This window comes from Hippopotamus amphibius, chromosome 3 (assembly GCF_030028045.1).
Source record: "Hippopotamus amphibius kiboko isolate mHipAmp2 chromosome 3, mHipAmp2.hap2, whole genome shotgun sequence".
NCBI lineage: Eukaryota > Metazoa > Chordata > Mammalia > Artiodactyla > Hippopotamidae > Hippopotamus > Hippopotamus amphibius.
The window spans coordinates 110,960,698-110,980,226 of NC_080188.1; the positions used below are offsets into that span (position 1 = coordinate 110,960,698).

At 34.8% G+C, this 19,529-nt stretch overlaps 1 protein-coding gene and 1 pseudogene across 1 annotated transcript; one reads left to right on the top strand and one right to left on the bottom strand.

Annotated features, from left to right (window-relative positions):
* The first annotated feature begins 812 nt into the window (after positions 1–812).
* Positions 813–9,242, top strand: LOC130848656 (olfactory receptor 5T1-like). Its single transcript, XM_057727081.1, has 2 exons — positions 813–1,754; positions 9,102–9,242. The coding sequence occupies exons 1-2, from the start codon at positions 813–815 to the stop codon at positions 9,240–9,242; spliced, it is 1,083 nt and encodes a 360-aa protein (XP_057583064.1).
* LOC130847987 (olfactory receptor 5T3-like) lies at positions 7,583–8,595 on the bottom strand (annotated as a pseudogene).
* Positions 9,243–19,529: the final 10,287 nt, after the last annotated feature.

Sequence of the window (19,529 nt, forward strand, 5' to 3'; positions counted from 1 at the left end):
ATTTAGCAGTGTGTATATTTCAACCCAAATCTTCCAATTTACCCCTCTCCCACTTCCACCCCAGAATCATGGTTGTTTTTTAAGTCTGTGATTCTGTTTCTGATATGTGTATCAAGAAAGAAAACTGGAAAACCTAATAAAAGCAATACTCAGTTATTTTTTGCCTACAAGGTTATTCTACTGCCAGAATAATATCTTTTGTTCATTAGTTTTCTATAAGAACTAGCGGAATGGAATAATAGCCAAAAATAAAAAAGCTGATATACAATGGTTTGGTCCAAAAAAGGCTACCCTGTACAATAAGTTGAAATGTAAATCTAACTTATCCCAATTTCTAGTCTTCTGGGAACATTTTAATATTAAATAAATTTTACATTGTTTTCCCATTTAACACATGCAAACAGTAACAAAAGGCATTTCATTTGTACTGTAGAAAACCTAGGATTTGTACTTAGATGTGTACTTTCTATTATAATATTTTTTTATTTAAAAATTCCTATATTTGTTCATCTTTGTGAAATTTAAGATGATGCAGTATAAAACTGGATTGTACATACTTGACCAGAAAATAAACTATAAATTAAATGAAAGTGGCATTTTTTTAACACAACAAACTTAGCCAGACAATTAATAAAATAATTTCTTTAATTTAACAGGACAATGCATTCACTGGAATCCAATTTCTTCATCAATGCCTATTCTGTCACTATCAAATATTTCATTTTACCCTCCTAAGAAATAAACAGGAGAAAATAATAGGGAGGATTGTATTTTCAAAACCATTGCTTTAAAAACTTTAAATGAAATCTGAAATGTCAAAATTGACATCAGATTTAGATTCAAGCAGGATTCAGATTAAAAATAGAACTGAAGTCACTATGTTTATATTGAAGGGCTTCACAGATGATTTTAATGTGCAGATATTCCTATTTTTACTTTTTCTAGCAATCTATCTTTTTACACTGGTAGCAAATTTAGAACTGGTTTTATTGGTCATCATGGATTCTCATATCCACAACTCTGTGTACTATTTTCTGAGTGTGTTATTCTTGGAGGCCTGCTATTCCTCAGTCGTCACTCCAAAAAAGTTGGTCAATTTCCTATCAGAGAATAAAACCATTTCCTGTCTTGGATGTGCAGCACAGACGTTTTTCTTTGTTACTTTTGGGACCACAAAATGCTTTCTCTTGGCTGCAATGGCCTATGATCACTATGTAGCCATCTACAACCCTCTCCTGTATTCAGTTAGCATGCCACCCAGAGTCTATGTGTCCCTCATCATTGCTTCCTATGTTGGTGGCAACTTGCATGCTTCTGTACACACAGTGACCACATTTAGCCTATCCTTCTGTGCATCCAATGAAATTAGATATGTCTTTTGTGACATCCCTCCTCTCCTCGCTATTTCTTGCTCTGACACTCACATAAACCAGCTTCTACTCTTCTACTTTGTGGGCTCTGTTGAGACAGTCACTATCCTGATTGTCCTGATCTCCTATGGCTTCATTGTGTTGGCCATCCTGAGGATGCATTCTGCTGAAGGAAGAAGGAAAGTCTTTTCTACATGTGGCTCTCACCTAACTGGAGTATCAATTTACCACAGAATCATCCTCTTCATGTATGTGAGACCAAGTTCCAGCTATGCTTTGGACCATGATATGATTGTGTCCATATTTTACACCATTGTGATTCCCATGCTGAACCCCATCATCTATAGTTTAAGGAACAAAGATGTCAAAGAGGCAATGAAGAGAGTGTTTGGGAAAAAAATCACTGTATCAATAAAGTGTATTTTTCACACTAACCGTTAAATTGAAACAAATGAAAAAAATACTCATTGTCAATATCAAAATGTTAAAATATTTTCTTCTACTTTATTAGTATTTTTCTATTCTTTGATAGTTCCATATTAAGATCGTAGTCATACCTCCACGTGTGAAGTTTCAACATGTGAAAAAATTGTCATCCATTTAATTCACTCTCAGAAACATATAGATACACACATTATACACAGATGTTCATGCATGTGCATATATGTTGATATTGATTGCACTAGTTTTTCAGGGCTGCTATAACAAATTACCACAGACTGTTGTCTTAAACAATATAAATTTACTTCTCACTGTTCTAGAATCCAGGAGCCTAAAAATGAAGGTGAAGGTGGGATTGACTTCTGAGTCCTCTCTCCTTCACTTGTAGAGAGCAGCCTTCTCCCTTTGTGTTCACATCATTGTTCCTCCTTGTGTTTCTGTGTTCTATCTCCTCTTCTATGAGAACAGCAGTCATATTGGGTTAGGGTCCACCCTACAGACCTTGATTCAAGTTAATTATCTCCACAAAGATCCCATTGCCAAATTAAGTCACAGTCTGAAGTACAGAATGTTAGGATTTCAACATATGGATATTGCATATACTATTTGTATATTTAAACATAGTCACACATGCATGAAATTGTTACTTTAAAATGTATAGTATTAGCTTTCATCCCACAGAGCTCAAATGGACTAGGTTCCATAGTTGTAATTGTTAATTACTTTACAATTATACCTAACTTGCTTAAGTGAATATCACTTAATCAATAGAAAACCACAGCTCACTTATTCCCATACCACATTCCATGGAATCATTGGTATTGGACTCCAGTTCAAAAACTGTGTTCCATCCTTAGATCTATACATTGGCAGCAGTCTAATCCCAGCCTGCAGTTTAGAGACTACACATGTGTGCCCAAACTTCTGTTGTTATTCTTATGCTCTTTGTGTGGGTGTATTTCTCCCCCTCTTATTATTTCATCCAGAGTATAAACTCATTCTATAACTGCTCACAGAATATAGAGACTAGGTATTAGCATTTACCAAGATTATACTTAAACTCAAGAATGACAAAAGACAAGTACAATTCAGAGTGTAAGGTATGACTGGCTGGCGGATTGGGCTCTACCAAAATAAGCCCCACCATCTATTTATGGGTTTGCTTGCAGACTTGGTCCTGACTCAACTTTCCTCTGTTTTCCTTTGACCCCTCCCACTCCTTGACACCTGTGTAGATGCCACCATTCCTCAGAGCCCAAGCCCAAGAACAAGGTACAGAAAAAATCCCCACTGTGCTTGTGTTTAACTCTGCTTCCAACAGACCTCATTTTCTTTTCAAGAACATGTATCTTTCAAAGTTAATTATATCATATGCATTTTTCATTTTTTCTCTCCATTCTTTCATTATCATTAATATTTTTTGAGTGTGAAATCCCTTTAATTGTAATTGGACTATCTCCTTAAAATAGAGAGTCTAACCTGAAGATTTCTCCCTAAAATGGGATTATTAAGTATAAATCACACCTCAACCATACAAATACAGAGCATCTCTTACTGCAATATGTTACCTTCACAGTTGTTCTGTATTTCATCCCTCCTGTTTGGATGGCTCTCTACACAGCTATTCACAGGATTCCTTACTTTAAATGCATCTTCTTAGTGACTTCATTATGATAATGCAGTTTATCTCCTTTGTGTCTCCTCCTGTTCCTCTTTCTTAAATGCATCCATCGCATAAATAACTATTTCACAAAACATGCATTTTCAGTTATATATACATTACCTACTAATGTAATAGTTAAAGCATATTTTTATTTTATTCACATAATATTTTTGCATGGATGAGACATGTTTGTAATCTTTTCTCTTCCTTATTCTACCATATAAATAAATTTAGAGTACTCAGGAAAATTGTGTCTGTATGTGGGAGGGTAGGCTGTGTCAGGGAAACTTCCATAGTTTTACACCTACAGGGCTTTCATCTCTGTTAACATAATTGATTGCCATTCTTTTGAGTTCATTGTATGTTTTTAAGGCTTTCCTTTATTATCTTCATGTTCTGAAATCTGTCTCCTCTGGAACCTACCCAGGTATTCAACTTTTCTTTTTCTTTCACGTGCAAGTTGTACTAGTCCTTTACAAACTGCATTCTGTTAATATTTCAGCAACCTTCTTTTTCCTCAAGATTGATCTCAGTCTTTAAAAACTGTTTTAGTGGTGATTGGTCACCTTCACTACACTTCTCAATCACCATCCTATGATGTGATTTTTTTCTATAAAAAAGTATACTACCAGTACTGAAGCTGAAAATATATAATTGATTATTATATAAACAAAAGCTTTAAACAAAATACTAAGGGCCATTGAAAAGTGTATGCAGCTTGCATACAATCTCTAGATCTACTGATAGAAGCCTGATTTTTGACAATACTAGTTTTTCAAATATACAGGTACAGACATATCTGTATTTGCAGACATACAACTTGGTGAAGGAGGGAAAAAATGATGTGATAATGCAGAGAGAGAATCTGTACAGGGTGCAGGCTATCATGGTGTAACAAAGGGATTCAGTAACACTGCAGCTAAACAAAGAAAAAAGGTATCCTGGGATATAACTGTGCAGAGCTCAGTTGACTAAAGTTTGTGGATGACTCTTTTTTATGGGATAAACCTGGGAGAAAATTGTGTGGTTCTCTTTCAAATGTTGTCTGACTCTGCATGGTTAGAGGGGGTTCATCCAGCTGCCTGTTAATATTCTAGTCTAAGGGAAAAGGGAAATTTTTTCACATTGAAATGATGATTTCCAAGTTTACACTCATATGTATGTATAGTTTTTAAATAATAATAATTCCATTTCTTTGATAGATGTAGGACTGTCGATAATACCTATTTCTTTTCATATGAGTCTCTTTAATGAATTGTACTTTTAATATAACTATCACATTTATTAGTAAAAGAATGCTTATAATAAATCTTATTTTCATTTCAGAATGTGTGGAGAACATAGTGATATCCCTTCATTTATTCCTCATATTGGTAATGTGTGCTTCTCTCTTTTCAGTGTGGTAGCCCTAGGAGTACAATATGCATGTTTAATTTATCACTAAATTAAACCTTAAATAATATACACCATAATTTGCAAGAACCTTAGAGTAATAGATATAAATGTTTTTCTCTCTGATTCTTGGCTCTATTTTGTGGTCAATTTTACTTTTGTGTAGTTTGAAACCTACAATCATCAATAGAGTTTTGCTTCAGCAAAACCTTAAGTGAAGTAATTAAAATTAAAGCTCAGTATATGTTATATTGACCTATATTTTTACATTTTGATGTCTTTTCATCTTTCTGTATAGGTCACATTTGCTTCTGTGATCATATTCCTTCTGTCTGGAAAATTATTGAGCATAAGCTTGCCTACTATAAATTACAGATAATTTCCATCTCAAGTATATACATATATATATATGCATACTTTTAAATATTTTTTTCCATTATGGTTTATCTCAGAATACTGACTACAGTTCCCTGTGGTGTTGTCCCTGTGGTCCTATACAGTAGGACCTTGTTTATCCATTCTATATGTAACAGTTTGCACCTGCTAACCCAAAATTCTCAGTCAATTCCTCTCCGACCCCCTCCAGCTTGACAAGCACAAGTCTTTTCTCTATGTCTGTAAATCAATTTCTGTTTCATAGATTGGTTCATTTCTGTCATCATCTAGATTCCAAATATAAGTGATATCATATGGTATTTGTCTTTCTCTTTCTAACTTACTTCACTTAGTATGATAATCTCTAGGTCCATCCATGTTGCTACAAATGGCATTATTTTGTTCTTTGCTATAAATGAGGAGTATTCCATTGTGCATATGTACCATGTCTTCTTTAACCATTCACCTGTTGATAGACATGAAATATCCCTTCTAAAGTCAGGAAAATTTGCTGCATCTGGTTCCTCTACAACCAAAAATAATGTACAACACTAGTTGTGTACTAGACCTCAGAATCCTGGAGGCAGTATATTCCTCATTTGGTTGTGTTACTTTAGCCCATTTACCAAGTGACCTAAACTGCAGACAGTTTTAAAAGGTTCATAGGAGGAGGCTCTGCCACAGGCCCAGCCTGCTGTGCAAGTTTCTCTTCTGCTTGGACTGTATGATCCAGAAGGTCCAATGGTGCTTGAAGTGTCAGTGGCAGATAGGGATGCTGTTTGGAGAGTTTGGTTGGTCCCTCGATAGGAAAATCACAGTGCAAGCCCTTAGTACATTGGAACAAAGCCTTGCCTTCCTCAGAGATGATTACTTCTCTTTTGGAAAACAGCTCTTGGCCTGCCACTGAGCCTAATAGAGACTGAAAACTTTACTATGGTGACCAAGTTACCATGCCAACTGAGCATCCTATTATGAGCTGGGTGATTTCTGATCCAACAAATCATAAATTTGGGCATGTACAGCAGTCCTCCACCATTAAATGGAAGGTTGTATATGAGATTGGGGCTGAAAAGGTCCAAGTAAGGTACATGAAGAAGTAGCCCAAGTCCCTGTGGTCCACACTCCTCTCTCTCCTATCCTGAACCTATGGTTTCTGAGGAGTTTTGTCTGATCATGTGACAGGCCTAGTTTATAAATGATTTTGTACAGTAGACATGCAGAGGCCCAAGGTGGACAGTTACAAAATGGTAGCAACTTTCTGTGACATCCCTGAAAGACTGTAGTGAAGGGAATTCTTCCCAGTGGGAAGAACTTGGAGCAGTATAACTAAATGTTCATTTTACTCAGAAGGGGAAATGGCCAGATGTGCTTTATATACTGTTTTGTGTCCTACAGCATATATGTGTGAGTGTCAGAACAAGAAATAGCGAGGAGAGGAGGGATGTCACAAAAGACATGTCTAACTTCATTGAATGCACATAAGGACAGACTGAAAGTAGCCACTCTGTGTACAGAAGCATGCAAGATGCCACCAACATAGGAAGCAGTGATAAGGGCACATAAACTCACATAAATCAGCTATATAGCATGTATACATAAAGTGAACATGATGCATGCAACTGGTTAAATATATATACTGTATTAGATATAGATATAGATATAGTATGTGTCTATAAAGTATATATAATGAAAGTGATTTTCTCTAAGCTACACTTCTAATTTGTCTTTCCTGAGCCTTAAGCATTCTCTCAATAAATATTACCATCTAGCATCATTACAATTTTTGGAGTTTCAGAAGGGATCTAATCAATTTCTATAATTTGACAGTAACAAGAAAATATTTTGATAGTGGAATAAAAATACATGATGTTGAGGCAAACTGAGTAAGTCCTGCCCGTATGTCTGCATGGAACGTACTGTATGAAATGACAATGGAGGCTCTTCACAGGGGCTCCAGAATGGAGAAGCAGCTTCATAAGGAGTGCTAAAGACTTACTGTAAATAGTGTGAGGTTACATCAATCCACATAATCCCGAGGATATGGCTATAGTAACAGTGTATGAAACTCTAATTACACAATGACTGGCAACCACAATATACTTAGATCAGTGAATATTTAATATTGATCTGTTTAAATAGTAATAATCATATAGATGATATAAATTATGTATATTTGTAAAATGTTGCATTAATGAACTAACTAATGCTTTATTTGGAACTATTCTAGGATACACAAACACTATTAACTGAAACCAGACAATTTCTTCTCTAATTTCTGAGCATAGAGACATGAACTTTCAATTGTCTTTGTGGTTTTACTACTAAACATGCACTTTGCTTATCAACCAATTTGTCTCAACAGTTTTTTCACTGCCTCTTTTACATCTTTGTTTCTTAAAATGTAGATGATGGGATTCACCTTGGAAATCACAAAGGTATAAAATATAGATACTGTCATGTTATTGTCTGAAGCATAGCTGGAACTTGGTCTCATATATGTGAAGAGGATAGTTCTGTGGTAACTTGACACTCCAGTTAGGTGAGAGCCACATGTAGAAAAGACTTTCCTTCTCCCTTCAGCAGAATGCATCCTCAGAATGGCCAACAGAATGAAACCATAGGATATTAGGACAATCAGGATAGTGACCACCTCAATAGAGCCCACAAAGTATAAGAGTAGAAGCTGGTTTGTGTGAGTGTCAGAGCAAGAAATAGCGAGGAGAGGAGGGATGTCACAGAACACATGTCTAATTTCATTGTATGAACAGAAGAATAGACTAAATGTGGTCACTGTGTGTACAGAAGCATGCAAGTTGCCACCAACATAGGAAGCAATGATGAGGGACACATAGACTCTGGGTGGCATGCTAACTGCATACAGGAGAGGGTTGTAGATGGCTACGTAGCGATCTTATGCCATTGCAGCCAGGAGACAGCATTCTGTGGTCCCAAAAGTGAAAGCAAGAAACGTCTGTGCTGCACATCCAAGATAGGAAATGGTTTTATTCTCTGACAGGAAATTGACCAACATATTTGGAGTGACAACTGAGGAATAGCAGGCATCCAGGAATGATAACACACTCAGAAAATAGTACATAGGGTTGTGGAGCTGGGAATCCACAATGACCAAGAAAACCAGTCCTAAATTTCCTACCAGGGTAAAAAGATAGTTTGCCAGAAAAAGAAAAAATAGGAAGACTTGCACCTCAAAATCCCCTTAACACCCATCAGTATAAACATGTTTACTTCAGTTACATTTTTCAGCTGAATCCTGTATAAAGGTAAATCTGATGAGAACTGTGCCATTTCAGGTTTTCTGCATAGGTTTTAAAGGCAATATCTTGTGAAAATAGAGTCCACCCAATTGCATCTTCCTATGTGTTTCTTAGCAGGGTATGATGATTTCCATGGTAGTCATGGGATAGGCAGTGATGATGATGTTGGATCCAAGTGGATGCATTTTGCTGTTGAGTAAATGAAAGGTATTTTTTCATTCAGTCATTAACTAAATTTATCATGTTAAAAATATCCTGTCAATTTAAGTCGTTTAGTTTCTAGTTTACTGTTTTGTTAAATTCTTTACTTTCTGTTTTTATGTTACACAATTTTAAAATTGAAAAATATGAATAAGCATAGGATTATTTCAATTTTGAAATATTGTACTGGTAAGTACACAATTAAGTACTAGCTTTGATACAATGTGCATGAAATGCTTTTTATTGTTCACAATTGTAAAAATAGAACTAAGCACACTTAGTTCTCACAAGATTGAGTTTGATTTAAAGAAAAAAAGATATAAAATTTTTAACTTTAAATATTTCCTGATAACTAGAAAATGGCATAAATTAAACATATTTCAGCTTATTGTGCAGAGCTACCTGTTCAATAGACTCATCTTATATTCTTTTTCCTGTCAATTATCCTGTTCCACTAGTTTCCATTCCAGAGCAGTGGTTACCAGCACAGCAGACAGTATTTTGGAGACTATTCACCTTTTTTGAAAACAATAACAATATGATTTTTTTTCTAAAAATACATACCAATAAGTTGTTCATTTTGGCCTCTGCAGCTTATCATACTGCTACTGACTTTCAAATGCTATCTTAGTTACAATATGAGTTGTTTCTCAATTCATGTACTTATTATGTCTGCAAAGGTTTTGGATGTATTTTTGAGATACATTTCTGCCAAAAACAAATCATGGCCATTCTTTTAATATATTATAGTTGCCTATGGAGTTTTTAGAATGACTGTGAAATTAACATCACCTGATCATAGATTAAAAAATAATTTTTAGAAGTTTTTAGCTAAGAGAATAAAAGCAATATATTTGCCATAAAATTGTGTTTCAATTCTTTTTTTTTCCAATGTCATCATGCTCTTTCTCACTCAGTGGCATATGAATAAAGGGAAGTACATGATTTTCTTAACAAAAGTAAAAGAGGCACCTGTATCTGAACTGAAATATTAGTTATTGAAAAAAATTAATTACTGTGGATTCATCACATTTAAGGGGCATAATTTTGGCATGTTTTTTCCTTCAGCATGTCATAATCAAAAAGTGTTTAAAAGCAGTGAAACATCTGCCCCCACAGGGCCAGGCTGGACTCAGTGAATTATAAATGATTTATATGTATGTTGTTACACATGCTACATTTTTGTTGTATTGAGATGTTCCAACATGAAGAAGAGAATAAATAGATAAGCTTAAAATTGTTGTTAGAAATAGAAGAAAGCCACGTCTTTATTATCCCAGAATTGTCCCCATAGATCCATGTAGAATACATTTCTAATGCATAGAATAAATAGGTTGATAAGTGTGTTTACAACACCAAAAACTGCTCAACTCAGAAAAATTTAGAGTAAAAAAAAACATAATTAAGTTTTGATTTCTGTATACATCCATACAGCTTCCATAATTATCATAAGAACACACACAGAGAAAAAATAATAATGTATAATTAGATTAGAATCATTATGTTAATAAAATAGTTTATAAAGACAACAATTAATAGTATAAATATGTATCAATAAATTTGGGAACATCACCAAAATTACATTACTGTTTAAAAAATTTCTATTCTTTTTCTCTCCAAACCTTCTCTCCTTCTTTCCTTCTCTCCCTCTCTCTCTCTCTTTCTCTCAAATCCATGAAATAAACACAAAAATATTTACTATAGGCTCAGAAGAAAAATGGGAATTAGTCAGGTAGAAATAAGCACAGAGAAAATAAATACAAATATGCAAACATATTTTGAAAAATATACCAGTAAGTCTAGTAAGGAACCCATCACAAAACATATGTTGGGTGATATGTAAAGGAGAAATTTCAATGACATTACAATTCTAACCTTTGCTTAAACTGATGTTCCTGAAATAAGACAATTGTGGGGCAGGGAGAAATTGTCTCATTTCAAGACAATTGCAGGGGGGAGGGTGGAATTAAGAACTTTCTTTGGAGTTAAAACGCTGTATTAAAATCTCAGATTTAGCACTTAGTGACAGCACACACTTGGAAAAGTTACTTCTTCTGAAGCAAAAAATAACTAATTCATTGACCAAAAAATTCAGGCATATCTTATTTTACTACATGAACATGGTGTGATTACAGAGCATTTTTTCTTATCAGCTGCATTAAAATATGTTTCATTAAATTAAAGATTCAAGTATTTGTGAATGATACATATACATGAAATATCTTCAAATTTCATTTAACTCCAATAAAATAAATAAGGAATTTAAAATCAAATTACAAAGATAACAGCATTGAGCAATTAATGGCTCCAAAAACAGAGGCAAATAATTTCTTTTTAAAGTAATGCATATATTTGCTACATGGCACTAAATATACATCAAAACACTATTCTATTGATATTAAACACAGTGAATCCCAAGAGTCTCTGGTAGTAGAAGCTTTGAAATATGTTATGTCACTACATTCTGCCTATTTCCACATTAGAATGGTGAATCATTTTTTCCTGAAAACTAGCCCTGTTATAAATGTCCTTTGAACTTTAAGGATGTCTTTAAAATCAAAATTTATAAGTGACATCCTCTAATGTGGTATACCAAAACAAAAAAACAAACAAAGGAAATGTGCTGATGGACTTTTTCAGCCTAAGAAAGGAAAAATTTAAGAATTAGTACCATTTAAAAAATAAAAATATGGAATGGTAAAATGAATTATATTGGCATGTCAATAAAATAATAATATATTTACTTAAGTCCTCCTGGTACTCTGGTCAGTATAAATTTCTAGTAATCCTTGATGTCTGTGTTCTTGCCTGCAGAGCTTATGAATAAAGGTATGTTTCATTCCAAATTATGTTCAATAGAGTATTGACCTATTTCACTATAGGGCACTGGAGTCATGAGAGAGAAAAAGTATGAGGTTTAGCTACTGCATCCAAACTGTTCTTCAAACAGGTATTATCATTAACTGAGATTTTAGAAAATTAGAACTGATTGTGTTTATGTCTTACTATTTCCCTTTAACAGATAGAAACTAGAAATCCTGAATTTTTAGCTAAACATAATCAATGTGGAAAACTAAAATAAAATCAGTTCCCCAACTCTCACAATCAAAAAATTTAAAGTACCAGGCATCCATGGGAACAGTATTACAAAAATAAGCTGAATAAGAGGGAGAGTTAGGAGTGTAGCTACTACATATCGCTGAGTACCTACCAGGGGTTATGAATTTTGTGTACATTACCTAATGTAATCTACATAGCAACTTAAAAACTAAATAATATAGCATCTTTTTATAGGTGAGAAAACTGAGCCCAACTAGACATATAACTTGACCAGGGTCACACATTTCCTAGGAGAACCAGGATTCAAGCCTAGATTTCTCTAACTGTAGATTCTACATGATTTCCACTTGGTTATATTAAAATTCCATTATGACATGCATGATTCTGGAAATGTTATCATCTAGAAACTAACCTGTAAAACAAATTTAAAATATCTTTGTATTTTTCTTTCAAAAAATGTTGATTCCAAAGTGGCACATACCCAAAGATTGGTTAATAGTTAATTTTTCTCCACTTACCATTGTTCTTAAACTTTAAATATAACCCCTTAATTCTATTGCCCCTGCATTGACCATTATCTTTCATCAAGGTAGTTAAAGAAAATTTCTCATTTACTGCTCTATTGACCAGTGTATGTATGGAGCCCTTCCTGTTTTCTTTGCTATGTTTCCTGAAAGGCACGTATCCATTTTAATACAACTTAAAGTTAACTAGAATCCTCTTTCTTAAATACAAATACTAAGGCACATGTTCTAATTTCAAATTCGAAGGAATAATTTCTAAAATATATTGTAAGTTATGAAAACTCTTTCCTCTCACCTGTGGGAATGTACTGTTCACTCAATGAAGATACACTGTGAATATTATGTATTTATATTCTTATACTGAGCCATCTTCTCAAGTTCTTCTTAAAGTTTACAGCAAAGCCTCAAGAGGAAAGCACACTAACTCTTTTCTGGGACAGAAAAGTTTCAAGATGATTTTTTTCTCCTTGTAAACAAGTGAATGTTTCTGGATACTGAGCTAAATGATGAAAATGATGACATCAATGTACTTTAGACTCTAGTTTAAAGTAATCCCTTAGTGGAAAAGAAACCTACTGCTATGGGACTATTCCAAGCCCTGACACTAATAAATAGCTATATGCTGTTAGGTTGATAAACAAAATTTATGTAAAGTCCAGTTCTCACTTCCTGGGATTATGACCCTTTTTAATTCTCTGAATATTCTGTAAACATGAACATAATGAAAGCATAACCTATGACAAAATTTATAATTCTTTAATAAATATAACTCTACTTTTTGTAAATTTAAAATACTACACTTGTAAGTGGTATGAGATATAGATTTAAGCTCATTGAGTGTTTAATAGGGGTGATTAGATATGAATACATGAATAGAAAGTATTGACAGGAGAGATGTGGCAGTATACAGAAAGCTATAATGTTCTGTGTGATAGAACAGTAGAAGGTTAGAGAAAAGGCAGAGAGAAAGATCAAATATTTGGGGTGTATAGGGTCTTGTCTTAAAGATCACCATGCACTGACATAGAGTAGTAACTGATTATGTATATAAGAAATTTGTGGAAAAATTGTGAAAAAGACATGGAGGCCTAAGTTCCACAGTATAAGATTGTAAGTTATTAATTAGAAATGTTGGTTTTGAAATGTGAATGTAAATAGAGAGAAACAATAGAGATGATACTGGTGACAGTCCAACTGTGAAAAGTTGATTTATCAACTAAAATGCAACTCTAAATTGATCTATCTACAGAGTCACTGCAACCTCAGCTAAAATTATTCAAGTCTTTCTGTAGGAATAGATATATGATTTCTACAATTTCCATCAAAGCAAAGAACTTTGAAAAAATAATTTTGAAAAGGAAGAAGAAAGAATAAAGTTGTAATATTCCCATAATTTTGATTTCAGGACTACCATAAAGGCTAAAATAATCAGAGAGCAGGGTACTGGTAAAAAGATACCTAGATCAGTGGAACAAAATAGTCTTCAGAAATAGATTCACACACGTGGTCAATTCTTTTTTGATTAAGTTTCTGAGAAAAATCTATGGAGGAAGGATAGCACTTTTTATAGAAATAGCCTTATGCCACACACACAAAATAAACATTGCCTTCTTTCTTGTGTCATATATAAAACTTTTCTCAAAATGAATCTTAAACCTTGACAACATTTCTAGAGAAAACATGGACATCTACATGACCATGGTTTAAGCTCAAATTTTTAGATAAACCTCAATACACATGAAACACGGGAGAAAAAAGTGATAAATTGCATTTTATATCAGGATATTAAAAAAGAACATCAAAACAAATAAAGGAAAAAACAAAAAAACAGGCTTGAACTTGAAAAAACATTTTATAACAAAAGCCCATGAAAAAATGTTAAACATCATCTGATGTTAGGGGAAGAAATACCATTTAAAGCAAGGTGATCCCACATACCTATCAGAATGAGTAAAGTTGAATATATGATAATAACTGAGAAATGAAGTGTTTGTAAGGATGCAGAGCAACTGAAATGCTCATCCATTGCTGTAGGAATGTTAGTGGTGCAGCCACTTGAGAAAAGAATATGACAGTTTCTCACAAAGTGAAACATGAACTTGGCAACTTCACCCTGTTATTTACCCAAGAGGAATGAAAACATAGACGTACACAGAATTTGTGACTTCCAATGTTTATAGTAGCTATACTGACCACATTCCCACACTGAAAATAATGTGTGTTCATCAACTAGAAAATGGATAAACTAACGGTGGTACATTCATAGAATGGAATACTACTCAGCAATTAATAGGAATAATATTACTGATATATTTGAGTACACAAATCGATCTCAGATATCTTGTGCTAAGTGGAAGAAGGCAAATTTCAAAGTTGACAGACCATATGATTCCACCTATGTCACATTCTGGACAAGGGGAAGCTAGAAAAATGGAGAATACATTTGTGATTGCCAGAACTGGAAGGTAAAGGCAGGTGATTGACTGCAAGTGGTATACAGGGGACTTTTTAGAATGTTGGAACAGTTCTGTAAGTTGATTAGCTATACAGTTGTATGTGTTTAGCATTCATATAACCGGCACCTATAAATAGTGGATTTTTATTAATTTGTATTAAAACTTAACAGCTTTAATTTTAAAAACTAGTTAATACATAATGTAATTTTTGCTTCAGATGGAGATTATTTTTTGTACAGGAGATAGTGACAAGAAGAAAGTATAAGGGAGACATCTGAGGTAATGGCAGTTTTCTACTTCTTAGTCTTGGTTTTGTTGACACATTTATGTTAAGATTGTGAAATTTCAGCAAGCTGTACTAGAATATAAGTACTTTTCTATATGTATATCTTGCCAATAAAAATTAAAAAGGAAACAAAACTACTCTCAGCTTTAAGGTGTTAATAATAACAATCATTAATGAGAATTTCCTATAATTTTCCTCTGCCTGACTTGCCTCATTTTCATCAAAATTTCTTTTTTATGACTATTTTTTTAAAGAAGTTATAGGTTCATAGCAAATTTAAGAAAAAGGTACAGGGATTCCTAGACGGCACAGTGGTTAAGAATCCACCTGCCAATGCAGGGGACATGGGTTCTATCCCTGCTCCAGGAAGATCCCATATGCCGCAGAGCAATGAAGTCCGTGTGCCACAACAATTGAGCCTGTGCTTTAGAGCCTGTGAGCCACAACTATTGAGCCCATGTCCTGCAACTACTGAAGCCCATGCATGTAGAGCCTGTGGTCCTCAACAAGAGAAGCCACTGCAATGAGGAGCCTGTGCACCACAACAAAGAGTAGCCTCCACTCACCACAACTAGAGAGAGCCCACAGGCAGCAATGAAGACCCATTACAGCCAATAAATAAATACATAAATTTATAAAAAAAAAGATACAGATATTTACCATACACTCCCATCATTAACCTTCTCCATCAAAGTGGTGTTTTTGATGGTTGATAAACCCACATTAACACATCACAATCCCATCACTTACCTTATGGTTCACTCTTGGTGGTGTATACTCTTTGAATTTGAAAAATATATATAATGACATGAACCCATCATAGTCTTACATAGACTTATTTTCACTGCCCTAAATACCCTCTGTACTCTGCCTCTTTATCCTCCTGCTTCCAAACCTTTAGCAACCATTGATCATCCTATTCATTGTGTTCTCTGATTTTCAGTTTTCTAGGTTTCTATTGATATAGCCTCAAGGTCACAGATTATTTCCTCTGCCATGTCTCCACTACTAGGAAATCCATTAAAGGGATTCTTCATTTTGGTTACAGTGTTTCTGACTTATAGTATTTCTTTTTTTGTTATTTCTCAGGATTTCCATTCCTTTACTTATGTTGCCCACCTGAGCTTGCATACTGCCTACTTGATTAATGAAAATCATTAGCATATTAATCACAGTGTAACCACATAACCAGCCCCAAACTGGCCCTATCCTGGTTCTAACAAGATGACCTGTTTTCAGAGACAGCAGAACAAAACCAGAAGTCATGCAGTCGAAGCAAGTGAAAAGGAAATGATTTTGACCTTGAATAACCCTCAGGGCCAAAGTTTCTCCCCACCTTGAAATCAAAGGACAGAGACATACATGACCAGAACCTGGACAACAGAACACTGTCAGAAGCCAAGGGTCCACAAGGGTCTGGTGCCATAGTATCGGCTTCTAAGCACATTGAAATATAAGCCCTTTGCTTGGTAACAATAGCTGTTTTAAATGTCTAGTATGATATTTTATTCCAATATCTCTGCCAAGTCTGGTTCTGATACTTGCTCTGTGTCATTGAACTGTCCAGTTTCTTGCCTTTTAGCAAGAACTGTATTTTTTTTTCTGGGTAGCTGGACATGATGAACTTGGTAAGAAGAAACTGCTCTAATAATCTTCAGTCACGATGTGGTAAGATGCTTGAGTTGGGGAACTGTTTTAAAGTCTTATTTGTAAGTCTTAGTCTTTGCACACTGAACTTCATAATTGTTTCTTAGTCTTTTCTGCCCCTTAAGTGGGGCTGGATGGCTAGAGTGAGCTGGAGTCGGGTACTTCTCTTCTGCTGAAGCCACTGAAATGTGTCTTGGGTGGTTCCCAGGGGCTCCAGTTCTTCATGTCTAAGCACGGAAAGAATTCAGCAAAAGGCAAAATTGAGATATAAGAAGTGATGTATTAGAATAGGATTATTGTGAGGCTTACAAGTGGGCAGATGAGAGGGTGCTGCACCCTGAGAACTTAGTGGGCTTCAGATTTATAATCAAAGGAAAAGTGGGGAAGACAAGACCACCTTCTTTTCATTCTTAAGTAGATGTTAAGATTTTCCATCATTAGCTCCTCCTGCATGTCAGGTGGGGGAGTCTTCTTGTCCCTTCATGGTTAAGCTGGGATGGTCATGGTACAACGGGAATGAGCAAAAGGTGTTCACATATACTAAAGATGGCAAGTCATTTTGTTTCAGTATAATGTCACTGTTTCCTTATGTTTCTCTTTTTCATGTGTGCAAAGAAGCATGTCCTAGGAATCATTAACTTACTGAGCTCACTGGGCAGGATGTGGGTCTCATGCCATCATTGTTTTATTGTTGTGGGGCATGTTTCATGCTTCTGCTGCATGGTTTTGTTGCTAAGCACACCTGCTTGGTTTTGTGGTTAAGCAAAGCTTCTTTCTTGAATGAGCATTTTCAGGGGTCTGCTATTCATTTTTCACTATTTACAATACTCTAGTGGGATTAAGTATTTACACACCTACTTTGTCCCTTTACTCTGTTCCTATCACTCCCAGGTTATTTAGACTCTGATAACACCCCAGCACACTAGACTCTGGTTAACTAGTGTCTCCTGAGGGCAAGCTTTGTTAAGAATAGAATAGTTTGTCATATTTCAAAATAGTTCCTTTTCTCTCCCCCTGCTGGAAGCACAAGTAATTTTTCTCCAGTATTTACTGTGGGAACCTGGTCCAGCTCCTGGAGGTAAGTCTCCTAATGTTATGAGGGGCCTCCTATGTCTGAATCTCCCTGAACTATTTAATGCTCAGAGTTACACACACTAAGCCTCCAGCATTTGTCAATTATGGTTCAAGATTTCTTACCCAGGCAGTGGTTCCCATGGGGATTTCTGATCCTGAGTCTCAGCAGGTGAGTCTTCACTGCCTGCATTCCTTTGTCTGTTTCTCTGGGCTTAGAGGCTGTTGCTTTTTCTGTGCCCACCTCTCTTCAAAGATCCAAGTAGAGTTCATTGTTGATAGGACAGAGTGGCAACCTCCAAACCCCTTACTTGTGGAACTAGAAAAGAGAAGTCTCCACTTTAATTTTATTTTTTTGTTTTTGTTTCCCTTTTCATATTAGAGGAGTTATTCAAATGTCTGCAGTATATGTTGTCTGCCCATCTTTACAAGCTGGTCACTGAAAGAAATTCTTAGTGTCCTATTAGATCACTTCATTCAGATTTGTTTCCAACATCATTATAGAGCATACACTACATGACCCTAAAATATACCCAATCCCCACCAGCACATCACACTTTATCCCCTTTTGTGATTTTGTTTGTATTCAGTGTTTGTAGTTGCTGACATTATTTTTCAGTTTTTCCCAAACTTCGTAGGTCCTCAAAAGTATTTTTGAAAAATACATGAATGATTATCAAATCATTTTACTGTCCCACAGTTCAATTTATTTTTCTATGAAATGAGAAATTGTTGCTAGATCTATTATTTCCAACCTGACTGCCCATCAAGAGCAACTGAAGAACTGAAGAAATGTAAAAATTGTGATGGGTCTCCTTTGTCTATCAATGTCAAATTTCTGTATTTAGGTCCCACTTGTGTGTATGTGTGGGTATAGATGTAGATATATAGGTATTATTGTGTCATCCAAATATGCTATAGATTAGTACTCAGGAATTACAATATCACATGACTCGAAGGCTTACAGAGCTTTAAATGTTTTATGTCTCCTCCTCCATGTTTGTGGCATTTTGTATTTTTCTTATCACTTGAATAATAACCTTTTCAGTAAGTTCAAATTTTACATGTTTTTCACTTAAACACAGGGATTTATAATTTGAACAGGGTAGAAGTATAATTAATTCAGCTGGCTGTAAATCCATATGCTGTATCCTGCAAAAACATATAGTGTAATTTTACATTTTATAGTTTAGCATATAAACTGATCTGTTGCAATGTAAATAAGTTATAGTACCAGGATGAGGAAACTGAGCATCAGAGAAGTTTCCTGTCAGTGTCAGAGATATGACAAAAGATTGTTTCATGTCTTAAAAGTGTTATCTAGTGTTGACACATAAATATATATTTATAAAAGTATATACACAACTATATATGTATACAACCAATCAACTTACTGAGATATACCTGACACTTAAAAAGACATACATATTTAATGCACTTTACTCAAAGAATTTGGGATGAGTATACACCCATGAAAACATCACCTCTATCAAGGCCATAAACATATCCTTACTTCCCAAAGTTTCCTCTTCCCCCTTTATTGTTTTTATAATTTTTGTAGTAAAAACACTTAATGAGATCTACCTTCTTAGCAACACTTAAATATACAAAACATAGTGTTACCTACAGGCACTATGCTGTATAGTATATCTCCCAAACTTATTTAACTAGCATAGCTGAAACTTTGTAGCTTTTGAGCATCACTTCCCCATTTCCCCCTCCTCCCAGCCATTGGAAACCACCATTCTACACTCTGCTTCTATGAATT

What these genes read in the sequence shown, in the direction of transcription:
- LOC130848656 (XM_057727081.1), top strand. Translation starts at nt 813, where the DNA reads ATGTCAAAATTGACATCAGATTTAGATTCAAGCAGGATTCAGATTAAA. An exon ending in TCAAAGAGGCAATGAAGAGA is followed by an intron (nt 1,755 to 9,101) that starts GTGTTTGGGAAA and finishes AACATATTTCAG; the next exon opens with CTTATTGTGCAGAGCTACCT.